General features: G+C 43.4%; 1 protein-coding gene across 1 annotated transcript; it reads left to right on the top strand.

Moving 5' to 3' along the window:
- The first annotated feature begins 5,504 nt into the window (after window positions 1–5,504).
- LOC123187280 (uncharacterized) lies at window positions 5,505–11,324 on the top strand. The gene is made up of 9 exons (XM_044599093.1): window positions 5,505–5,831; window positions 6,111–6,339; window positions 6,730–6,855; window positions 6,928–7,002; window positions 7,417–7,542; window positions 7,640–7,738; window positions 7,828–7,974; window positions 8,317–8,425; window positions 10,270–11,324. Exons 1-9 carry the CDS (start codon window positions 5,626–5,628, stop codon window positions 10,995–10,997), a joined length of 1,845 nt encoding a protein of 614 aa, XP_044455028.1. The 5' UTR covers window positions 5,505–5,625; the 3' UTR covers window positions 10,998–11,324.
- The last annotated feature ends 1,793 nt before the right edge of the window (window positions 11,325–13,117 follow it).

The raw sequence follows: 13,117 nt of genomic DNA, 5'->3' as shown, positions 1-13,117 counted from the left end.
GTCAGATGTTCTAACGCTTGCCCATCTACTCTAGTTGTCTTGTTCAAACATTTTTTCACATTCAGTTTTATTGTGTCTTTTTTTAATTCAAACGCCATTTCATATATCTCAAATCTATGTATCAGCAAAAAAACATGAACATGGTCAAAGATAATAAGCTATGACGATAGTACTTGCAAATGTATACTTTTTTCGAAAATACATTTATAATTAAAATATTAAAATAGCTCAAAAATAATGCATTGAAAGAAACACTGATAATAAATTTGAAATACTAACTATCTTTAAAAAGGAATTACAATCCTTTGTGTTCCTATTTAATTTGTCTACAAAAATTCGCTAGTATAAAACCTGATATCACAAGGTTTTGATCCTGGCACCGCCACTGTCCGGGAGGTCGCTCAGCCGGTCTTTGCTGCCGCGGCGGCGCTGCGGGAAAGACATCCTGCGCGTAAGTACGTCGATCGCACTTTCGGCGGCCGTATATAACGAACTTATGATCGGATCGAGCGATCAATCTCGTGGGGTTTACGGTTCCTTGATCCTACGTCGGTTCCGATTAATTGGTATTGTGACCTATAGATGTTATAGAGAGAGAATACGCCCTTCCTTTCACCTTTTTTTTTACAACAATACGACTTTATTTGTAATATAAATCGTCTATTCATTTACATGCAGACGAGAAATAAAATCAGGGATTGACACGTCCCAAAGGCAAGAGGACCATTTGTTTTTCTTCTTGTTTTTCCTTTCGGGAAGCAATCTATGTATTCATCTTTAATCATGACAGTATAATAAACATTAGAAAAAAATTGCATCCAGACCCGTAGACCATCTAGCGACGACAACAAGCACTGAAGCAAGCCGAAGACGCGTCGTCGTCATCGCCCCTTCCTCACCGGAGCCGAACAAAAGTTGTTATAGTAGACAGTCATGAAATCGTCGTGGTAAGACCCTATAGGACCAACGCAACAGAACAACAACCAACGTCGATGAAGAGTAACGTAGAGCGATAGGATCCAATCTAAAAACACATGAACATAGATAAACAATAAACAGATCCAACCAAATCCGTCAAAGACAGATCCGTCGGAGACACACCTTCACATGCTCACAGATGATGCAAGATGCACCACCAAAACTGGGGGTATGTGGGGAGAATCTTATTCCTTCTTCAGGTAGCCGCCACCATTTCGCCTTCCTGAGTAGACACAAACCCTAACAAATCTCGAAGACACATCTAAAAACAGCACCCTCCCACAGCAAGGGTCGGGATCCATCGCACTCCCTAAGGCCACGGGAGATGAGGCGGACCGACTACGGCACCGGCGAGAGGTAGAGAAACCCTAATGTTTTTGGAGAGGAGGTGACTACGTAGGTCACCCAAACTTGGCAGCCAGCTAGATTAAGGACTAATACAAATGCCCGCATTTTGCTGGATCTTGCAAACAATATTCACTAAGTAAGAACTCAATTGGAATTTTAAATAGTCCTAAATTAAACAAGAATAGCGTTTTGGCTCCCGAGAGCACGCGCTCCAGCGTGAATAGTAAACACAAAAAATATAGTAGATGTTTTCAAAAAATTCTGAATTTTTTGTAGTTATTTGTGTTAGTGTCGCGAGAATTCTTGAAAATTTTCATACGAAACGAAGCAGAGGTGCTTCGCCGGTGAAAAAAACAAATTTAGGATAACATTTTGGGTAACATTTGGTGTTTTTATTTACTTATTTTTGCATAGGACAAAGTGTTTAATCTTTTGCCTACAAATTTGTATGTACCATTTGGATGCGACAAAGAACGCATAGAATTTTTGTTTGATTTTTTGGCATTTCAAAAAATATCTCAAGATTGATTAACAAAGACGCACCAAAGTCATTCTAAAACAAAGACTCTGTGGGTCAGATCCAACACATCATGGGCGTCAAATTAAGTTAACCCATCGACTACTCACATGTGACTTAACTATTGTCATGCAATTTTCTTTTGAGAAACGCAGTACCATTGAGACACTCACAATACAACTTTCTTCCGGTAACTAGAAATATTGCTCAGTATAAATTTTGATAATCTGTAAAACAATGTGAGAGTCAAGATGAAAATATCCGCTCAGTTCTTCATCTTTTCTGCTTTCGAGAAGGAATTAATACACTTATAATCAAGTTCTGCCGCTCCATCACCTCCTTTATCTAATTCCTAGGTCTCATGATTAACATGGATTCTATCTTGTAATCCCCAAGCCTATGCAATAGCATACTGCATAAAACCTCCTCTAGATGCAAAGTCTACATCTACCTTACACTTATCATCTAAACCTCCATAAAAAAAAAGGAATACCAACCATGGTGGTAAAATAATGATGAGGACAATTATCAAGTAGAGTATACTACCTTCGATAGACTTTAATAATACTATCACATGGCTTTTGTTTCAAATAACAGATAATGCGCCCCGCTCCATAAGATTTCTTTTCTGGATAAAAGTGGGTCCGAAATACAGTAGATATTTTTTTCCAAGTGTGAAAAGTACATGTGGTATCTGGTATGAGTTAATAGCCAAGTTTTTTTTGCTTTGGTGGCCAAAATGTCTGACCAAAAAAGCTCGAGTTTCATCTCATCATAAGTAAAGCCATTTTAATTTAAATGTCTCGCATATCTTATCAAATGGCTACATATATGTTGATACAGATCTTTTATACCACCATTTGTAAATTGCCTGCAACATAGGCACTAGACTCAGATTAATTTCATAAGTTACTCCATTGGTCTCAGGCTTAAGGATGTGAAAATTTCCTGTATAGGTGGTCCCGAGAGCTTCAATGCAGTGAGTTGATACATATGTCAAGCTTAGTGGTTACGTAGAACCTGCAAAATTTTAGTACAGAGTATATAATAAACCAAAACTTGAAACAAAAACCAAAGATGCTTACTCCCCATGCCAGAAAAATAGCTTTATGTCTTAAAGAGTGCATAGGGTATAGTTGTACTTGTTTTGAAGTAACAGTGTAGAACCCATGTAGAGATGAGGAAAGAGTCTTTTGCCCCTTATAGAGGTCTATCGTAATCCACCTGTAAGTTATTTTTAGATCTCAAGCAAAAGCGATGCCAAGGTGAAAATATTCCAATCATATGCGTGCGTGCGTGCGTGCGTGCGTGCGTGCGTGCGTGCGTGTGTGTGTGTGTGTGTGTGTGTGTGTGTGTGTGTGTGTGTGTGTGTGAAAGCAAGAATTAAAGAGAGCCCTCACACAGCCGCCTCATGCCCCAAAAAATACTAGGGTTCCTCTACCTCCCGTCCGCGCCGCCGCCGATCCGTCTCATCTCCGGTGGCCTTAGAGTCATGGCGCCGCGGTGGATCCTGGCCCTTGCCGGCAAGAGGGCTCCGTTTTAAAATATTGGTTTGAGTTATTTTAGGGTTTGTGTCTTGCTCGGGAAGAAAAGACGACGGCGGCTTCCTGAAAATGAAATAAGGTTATCCCCGCCTAGTTCCCGTCCCAGTGGTGAGTCTAGCATTGTCGGTGTTCTAGTCATACTTCGTCTATGTGCGTGTCTCTTTAGGTTGGATTCTTTCGATCTACACTACTCTTCAAGGCGGCAGTTGTTGTTCTGGTGTGTGCTGGTCCTGTGGGGCCTTAGCAAGCTGATTTCCCGACTGTCTACTATAAAAGTTCTGCCCGGCTCCGGTTAGGGAGGGGCGATGACGGCGGTGCGCCTTCGGCTCGCTTCAGTGTTTATAGTCGTTGCTAGGTGGTCTAGAATCTAGATTTAATTTATTTATTTATGGTGTACGTTGTACTGCCATGATTAAAGATAAATACATTGAATGTTTTTTTTGCAGAAAAAAAAAGAAAGCAAGAATTGAAGTGCGCAAGAATAACGACTAAGAAGAAGAGAGTAATGGAAAAGATGAAAACTGCAGCAGGCTAAAGGCGTTCTCAGGTTGTTTGAATTCACCAATAGTATTTATTATATTTAATCGTGTCAAAACAATTCCGATATATAATCCATGTTATATGTGAATTATGCAGGTGGAGCCAATAATAAGATACGTGCATACTGCAACAACTTCGTATATCACCGTCCCTCCAATACCTATCTATGGAGTACAACAAACAGTGATTAAGGGCAGCCCTATGTGGACGTAAAATAAAACACACATGTTACTTCTATTCACTTACCATTTATCCTCTAAGGAGAGATATCGTTGTTGTATCTCTAAGCCTGCATCACAAAGATAACAATATCCTTCAAGTCCCAATGGGCTAAATATTGTGCAGTCGACGTTCACACGGTATCATGAAAAACATTAACATAATCATATAGCAAAGATCGTATATCTTATCGGTGTTCAACTCATGTAAATACTAGGATTCCTTTTTAACCCTCAAAAGGTTGTGATGACGTCCAATCAACATATTTCCACATCAAAATATTTGTTTTGCATTTGGTAATCAAAACCACTCGCTTCTTTGAGTATCATCACAAAATCAAGCAAAAAAGGCGGTAAAGTGTTGAAAATCCTATGAATAATATTAAAAAAATGATAAGCAAAATGTCACACAAAATGCACTCATCAGACTCCCTGAAGGGCCACCTACTGGTGAAGACTCCTCTTGGAATACAAAACCACAATCTCTTAGGATTTGGAGATCAAACTATCCTACTTTTGTCATCTATTCCCCATCAAAGTGTTGGACCCATGAGACCTCTTGTGTTGACCTTTGTTTACGATATATGTATGTTGGCTTGTGGATTTCCTCTTTTGTTCTCCTTGTGGTTCTTGATTCCCTTGTGTTTCCCCCATTTCTTCGTGTTCATCCTTGAGCTTACCTCCAATTCATGATCAGGCCACATCCTTATAGTTCACCCCATATCACAAGTTTCATCGGGCTTTGGGCTAATGAGAAGCGTGGGGCTCAACAAGCATTCTTTGAGCGTGTTCAAGGCATATCGGGTCTCATCCGTCTATTTATTTAGATTTGTTGACGCTCAAGAGGGTCTTAAAGAAATGAAGTAATTTCTTGGCGGAGCGGGAAATCAGGGCATCCATCCTCTCAGCTAGGCGTTATATGTCTTTGATGGAGCTTGGGGGGACCCATTTCGAGATGGTGTGGATCCTCTTCGATCTCACATTGGGTACTCATCGGGGTTCTCTTTTTTAAAAGAAAGGTCTCATTTATACTCACATAACACAAGAAGTTACATTGCACAGGGCTTCTTTTTAAAGCAATCCAAGAGACGACACACCAAGAAAATTTACAGGAAACCGCCCAAAACGAAATTTTACAAAACAGTTCCTCTAGGGCCATAAAGTGTACCCTTGCAAAAACCGCTCGCTTTCCGTGGCCGGCCGCATGCGCCTCACGTGCCACCCTTGCGCGCAGACCCCGTCCATCTGTCACGTCACGTTTCCTGCCGCGGAAACGGCAAGGCCAGGTGGCGGGCCCGACCAGTCACCGCGGGGCCCACACGCCACGCCCACCTAGACACCTGCTCCCTGCCCCCAGCCTCCACTTGCGGAACACTCTGCTCTCCCCAGCGCGCTGCCGGCCACCGGCCGATCCCTCCCACCTCGCCGTCCCTCGCGCCGCGGGCCGGTGGCCGGCGACGGCGAGCGAGCCCTGCCGCCAATGGCCACCCCCTCCGGCGCCGCGGCCTCCGGCTTGGGCCCTCGCCGCTCCGCGCGGGCACGTGCGCGCCGCCAGCGGCCGGACGACGAGGCGCCGCCCGCCCCGGCCCCCGTCGCCCCTCCGCCCGACGCCGGCGGCCCCTCCTCCTCCCCTCCTTCGCGGAGAAAGCGCGGGGCTTCTCCCTCCCGCCGGTCCGTTCGCGCCAGGTTCGCCCCTGCTTACTCTGTCCTGCATGAACTGTGAGTTCGTCATGTGCTGAAATTCGTGACGTTGGTGCCATGGTCTATATGGGCTTGCGATTCCTAGCTAATTGGAGTAGATTTCTTAGTCTATTTGACAAGATTGCTTTCATATGGTTTGTTAATTATTATATCAACAAAATTATATTTGTTCTGTTAAACTGTGTTTCATGTTTTGTGGTACTAATTTGTCAGCAACTCTGTCTAATTTAGCATCCATGCCACTATTTGCTGCTTCTCCCACAGAGAGAAGGAAGACCCGGAGCCACCGGTGGCGGCCTTGGATGACGATGAAGCGAAGAATCGAATGGAGGAAGACGAGCTGAAGAAACAGGGGAAGGAGATTGTGGAGGCAGAGGGACCAGAGGAGGTTGAATTTGATGAAAATGCAGAGGCCTTGAAGGAGGCACCGTTCTGGCTCCCCGATGGTTGGATCATAAATGTTCGCCATGGTGATGGCGGCTCGATCTACCGGGTACTCCCCTACTCTGTTTGTATGCCGAACTTTATTTGCGTGATTCCGAATCTATTATCATGCTTCTATGCCGAGTCTATTATTGTGACCATGTTGATGTTGGGCTGAGATGCGGTACCTATCTTGTGTAAACTAGAGGGGACTCCCCTACCAAAATGCAGTTGAAAATTTTCTTTAAAATGGTACACTGGACTACACAGAGTTATTAAAAAAGAAAAAGAAATTCCTTATGAATTAGCCAAGTACATGCCAAGAGCAAAAACGAAGCAACTGAGTGCAAAAAGCAGCTCCTCGCAGACATACATGCGCCTAAAGAGAAAGAGAACAAGAAGCAGAAGACAATAGAGGTCACAAATAAATGTTTGTCGCTTTCTCGTTGTTTTATTGCAGTATTACACTTCGCCAGTGTCAGAGTACACATTCTCGACGGAGATGGAGGCACTAGATTATTTGTTCTCAGAGATGGACGAGCGCATATTGGAGTCGGAGGCATGCGCTGAGGACAACGAGCTTCATGTGAGTGAGATTTTTCAATGTCATCATGTGTTGATTACGTTTGAGATGTGATTCCTTGAATGTTGCATACAGAAAATGCATTCATGGCTTCCGGACGGTTGGGTGGTTGAGGTCAGAGCTGGGACGATGCAGGACAAAATGTACAAGGTTGATTTCAACTTGCTTACACATACATTTGGCATATGCTAGTTTTTGGCTTGTCGTTTTCTCGAAAAAACTGGCAACTCAGATTTGTCCATATGTGCTGGGAGGTTAGTGCAGCTACACACATAAGAGATCAAAAAAGTATGACAGACTTGTTCAGGTGTATCTGAAAAGAACAATGTATTATTTCTAAGTTACTACTGTTCCGTGCTTGCTTCTAGAATGGCTCTATGTATTTTTTTTCTTGTTTAATAGAATACATTGCCTGTATAGAGATAAAATATTTTAATTCCATTGGGTAGAGCTAGAGAGTGGGTGAACGTAATAAATAAACAATGTTAATTTGGTAGTCATATTTTGTAGCAGTGCCTCAAGAGAGTAGCCATCATTTTTACCATGACTGGATGTCTTTTGTAGTTTTACGTTCATCTGCCTACTGGAATGCGATTCTTCTCAAAAGAAGATGTATTGCGCTATGTGAATGAAGGGAAGATTTCTGAATGTGATGTGAAGGGGCTGTGTGACACCATCTCTGAAGATAATGTATGACTATTGCTGGAACTGTTCTCCTATTTGAACAACACAATATCTATAAAAAGTTGTAACTATTTTCAGAACTAAGCTTTGGACCTATTTGCAGATACTTGCACAGGTGGAATTCAATCCAGACGGGCTACCGAAAGGATGGGTGAAAGAATTGGTATTTAGAAAGTGCAACGATGGAATTAGAAAAGACCCGGTACATTACAACAGACCATCTTCCTATTCCTTTCATTGATGGAATTGATTTCATTTTGTTATTTAATCATTGATTATTTGATTGTGCAGTACTATACTGATCCTGTCAGTCATCTTCTATTCCGAACACTGAAATCTGTAATAAGCTACCTTCAGACGGGAGAAATAAGTAGACATGCCTATCTTCCAAGAAGAAGTGTCACAGACATTTACTCTTTCGATGGGTGTGCAGATCTGGTAATTGTTATGAATAGAATTTTTATCCATTACTAGGCCTATGAGCCATTATATTTAGCATTATGCAGGAAACCCCTAAAAACGGGGGAAAGTTCGCAGCTAATATATGTCATCCATGATAGGAAGGTTTTACTGCTTTGACTGACACGTCTATTTTTATATACCGGTAATTAATAATATTGACTATACAAGGTCCAAAAATTATATTGACCATATTGAGGCTTGTTTCTACTAAAATGATCCTGTGTCATTGCTATTGGATGTACATGCACCTTCATTGTAATTTAGAAGTGTTCAGATCTTCTTTGAGTTATACTTGACAGATGTTTTCTTAACTACCAGCCTCGAAAAATGCTGAAGCGATTGAAAGTACCAGGGAAGAAAAAACAAAAATCTGTGCAATCGTTGGTCTTCGAAAAGAAATTACCTGATGACCAGACGTCGAATCGCTGTAAGTTCCTGCAGTTACTGGTTACATGGTGTTCTCAGAGTATAGTTCCTACTGTTACTGGTCAGGTGATATTTTGATAGCTATATAAGGCACAGTTATACTACTTTTTGTTGAACTCTATTTTGATAGTTTGATTACTACTTTTTGTTACTGGTTACATACTTATTTTCTTATTGAGTAGTCCTCAAGTTACTGCATATGAAATGTTTGGTCTGATCTTTGTTGTATTGAATGTTAATTAACTTTTTATGACACTAGCCTACTATATGCCCCTGCTTATTTCTGACATTAATATGTTGTTGATATGCTATGGGGGATGAAATCAGCAAGCGAGGATTGTAGTATAACTGGACTTTATCTCTGGTAGTTCAGTCAAACGCTCAAACTCCTTATCTATTAATACTAATATGCAGAATACAACAAGAATATTGTACTGGTAATTTTATATTTCATAATGTTATTAGAGTAGTTGAGATATATTTTTATAGTACTCTTGCATGCCATGCACAATGGAGATTTCAGGAGTCAAGGAACATGCCCAGGTAATATATTCATAGAGTACATGAGATGCGTCAGGGAGTTGAATTTGTGCTTGGGAGGTGTTAAAAAGGTATGGGGCCTGGCTATAGTGACTCTAATTGGGTCAGTTGTGAAGATGATAGAAGATCAACGGCTATTATGTGTTTTTGGGAGGAAATTTGGTGTCATGGAGAAGCAGGAAACAGACAGTTGTGTTAGATCAACAACGGAAGCTTAGTATAGAGCTTTATCTCAAGGGTTTAGTGAGATGCTATGGGTGAAGAACCTATCGAGCGAGTTGAAACTTCTGAGGAAGTGACCCTTGAGAGTTTTGTGTGACAACCAGTTAGCTATAAAGCGTTGGCAATAACCCAGTTTAACGTGATAGGACAAACCATGTGAAAATTTATTGCTTCTTCACTAAAGAGAAACTTGATGATGGGATCATCAGCCTTGCTCATGTCAGTTCTGGGCAGCAGGTTGCAGTTTGCTTGACAAAGCTACTAGTAGCAGAGGATTATATCTTGGCATATGGCAAGAGGGGTTGATTTTTTTTTTTTAGCAGAGCAAGAGTGGTTGATAGATATCTACCACCCATCTTGAGGGGAAGTCTTGAACCGGTATTGGGCCTGACCCATCTCCACTTCAACCCATAGGGCCCAGTCCATGTCACTGACCTAGATCAGGAGGTGCTGGTCGCTGTCTGAGTAGAGGCCCCGCCCAACACCTACACACGAAACTGGTCCGCTTGAACTGAAAATCCTGGTGGTTATTTGGTAGCTCCCGGCAAGGGTATTGACATTTTGTACTCTCCCATTTGGCGTTCTACTTGCTACTATAAATGCTGGAAACATTTGAATGAAATTGAAGAAGATCTGCATGTTGGTCAAAATCTGCACATCATGTCCATGTCCCAGGAATGAAAGTTAAACTCTGCATATCAAATTCTGTTGTTTAATATTAGAATCTTGTGAGAGATGTTTTGGTTTAAATTGTTGTAGAGAAGACATTGGAAGTACACAGGCTACAATGTTTACAATCTTTTGATATAGTATCTGGAGAATGTTCTACAGCAGTTCCTCTGCTTCATGTTCTGTTTGGCCTCAGTCTGTATAATAGTTACCTAATTTATGAACCTTTGTTGTACAGTTACTGAATCTTAAATTTGGACAACCAAAGTATATATGTCAAACCTGACAGCGGTCGATACAAGCAAACTTTCGAACCAATATGCACTTTATACATTACTTTGATTATAGCTCAATATGACGCGTTGTGTGTTTCCTCTTTATTGCGCCTAATGATTTTACCTTACCATGTTGCAGCTCATGGTGGCACCTCCGCTAGCATGAATCCTCGGTCTGACACAAAAGAAAAGAGGGTCAATACCGTACAAGCTAAAGGCAAAGAACCAATTAGTTCAGAGACTACCAAGCAAGGCAAAGAACCAATTAGTTCAGAGACTACCAAGCAAGGCAAAGAACCAATTAGTTCAAAGACTACGAAGCAAGGCAAAGAACCAATTAGTTCAGAGACTACCAAGCAAGGTAAAGAACCAATTAGTTCAAAGACTACCAAGCAAGGCAAAGAACCAATTAGTTCAGAGACTAACAATCAAGGCAAAGAACCAACTAGTTCAGAGACTACCAAACGTCCAAGGGGCAGGCCGCGGAAAATACCAAAGCAGACGAATGAAACAACTTCAGATTGCGCAAAGAGTTCAGACAAGGAGACAACACATATCGAAATTGCTTCAGACAAGGAGCCGAAAAAGGAATCGGATACTGAAACTGGAGAGAACATGTCAAAGGAAGACGCCCCTGAGGATAATGAGATGGAGAAGCATGGTATGGCAACCCAAGAAGTGGACAACGAGAGCGACCTTGCAAGGACCCTTTCGTCACTGAGGAGGGGAAGCACGGATCCGGCGACTGACCCGGCAATGCGCGAGCGAGAAAATGGCGATCCGGCTGAAGCTAGTGCAAAGTCAACATCCTCCGCGGTCAAGAAATTTTACATGAGAAGAAATAGCAGCCAGAGCTTCAAAAAATAATGTAAAGCAGATGCAGATCACCTGTGACTTGATTGTTGAGAGGTAGTAGTACTGAGTTGTACTGTAGATGAACCAGATAATAAAAAGGTGCAAGAGATGCACGCCAGTTTGTGTGTACCTGAATAAACGTTGGTTTATGCAATGTGGCTTGACATTTGTGTTAAGTTATTTGGTGTGTACGTAGCAAATGGACGAAGATCATTGTACTGATGCAACACATGATGCCTCCTGTAAGCAATGAATATCATCGAGGTCAGACACTATATCTGTCATTATGAAACTGTATATATATTTGCAGATCGATTTAGTTGAAGTTAAGCTGTTTTCGATGGAGCGGTCAAAAACTATATCTGTCATTATTTAAGTGTGTATATATATTTGCAGGTTGAGAAAACACACAGCGAATCCAATTTTGAATCAAATGCAAAAAAAAAAAATTTGATACACAACAAAACATTATGATAATTTACTCCCATAAAACAGAACAAACGTGAAAAACATAGATCGAAAGGGATTTACTAAGCATATTTGCCTCTTTTTGGTGGTCTGGTTCTGACCCCCACGTCGCCCTCCTCTGCCGACACGGGGGGCGACTCCCAGCGACACCCACTGCCCTCCCCTTCTCCTCCCTCGTCGCGCCGCCGCCTGAGGCGCCGCCGGCAAAGCTCGGACGGGCTTCAGTGATGGCAGTGGTGGGGCGTTTCCCCTAGGTCTCTTCTTCCCTCTCGTCTTGGGAGCATCTAGCAGCTGGAGGAGGGCCGCGGGAGCTTCGATCGGGCCGCGGGAGCTTCGATCTGGACTTGCAGGCGCGGCGACCTAGGGGTGCGGGGCTCCGTGGCAGGCGCTGGCCGGGGGCTGGCGGCGCTTGGATGCTCCGGCGCGTGGCTAGATGCTGCGGTGGAGGTTGATTCCTCTTCCCAGATCTGGTCGGGGCCTGGTCGCGGCCGGCGGCATCCCGGTCCGATGCGCATCGCGCGCGGGGGCAGGACTCGGCGGCCAGCGAGGGCTGGATCCCGGGGCGGCGGCCCCGGGACGGCGGAGGATGTGTCGGCGGCTATGGACTCACGATGGGCGATGCGGCGGCCGCGGTGTTGGACGATCCGTGCACAAGAAACTTGATGGAGGCCATTGAAATAGATCTGGGTGAAGACCTGCTCACGGCTGCTGCCGAGGCCGGCGATGACGGCACTATTCGGTGTCGTTCCCTTGTTGAAGGCATCGCTGTTGAGACATTCCAGGCCACTATTTGCTACCTTTGGGGAAAACCCTAAATCAGTAGATCGGATGACGGCGGCATTATTGTGTCGTTTTCCTCTTGTGGCGTCACTCTTGGAGGTGTGCACGGGACCAGTGGACGGATTATTTGGTGGAGCAGTGCTTCATCCTACACATTAATGGTGGCGTATCTCGGCGGCGTGGCGCAGTGGAGACTCGGCGTCCGATGTGTGACGAGGGACTCGCGCAGGAGGATGACGTTGTCTGGCGTCATGGTGGCGTCGATGGCAGAGAGGCCAGGCAAGGTGGATGCAGCAGTACAACACTGAAGATGGATTGGTGGCAGGTGGCCGCGGCGGCCTCATACCCGGCAGGCGTCCTGGCTGAGAAGTGCGCCGGACTGGTGGGTGCCTCATACCCGGCTAGCGTCCTGGTTGGGACCTCGGGTCTTAAATGTTACTCCCTCCGTCCCATAATATAATAACATTTTTGACACTAGTATAGTACCAAAAACGTTCTTATTATGGAACGGAGGGAGTAGATTTGGCTGCGAGGTCTGTTTGGTATTAGGCCTAGACTATCAGCATCCCTTCATCAACTGGATAGGAGTAGCGACAGATGTTGCCTAGACGATGGTTTTAGTCTTACTGTTGTATCACTTTGTAATGTCTTACGTGAATAATTAATAAAGTGGCTACATGCATCATCCAGATGCAGAGGTTGGGGGTCCTTCTTTTCTAATTTTTTTGCCTTTTTTTGGTTATGATCAGGATTGTGATTCGGCGCGGATATGATCTGTCGCGTTGTGTGTATCAGCGTTACATTGAATTTGAATTTACTTATGGATATATATATGTTATCGTTGGATGGCATCCTTCTATATTCATGTCCGTAGACTGATTTCC

The sequence above is a fragment of the Triticum aestivum genome, chromosome 2A (genome assembly GCF_018294505.1).
Source record: "Triticum aestivum cultivar Chinese Spring chromosome 2A, IWGSC CS RefSeq v2.1, whole genome shotgun sequence".
Classification (NCBI taxonomy): Eukaryota; Viridiplantae; Streptophyta; class Magnoliopsida; order Poales; family Poaceae; genus Triticum; species Triticum aestivum.
Note: the sequence above shows the minus strand (reverse complement) of the source record. Positions and strands in the feature narration are given on the sequence as shown.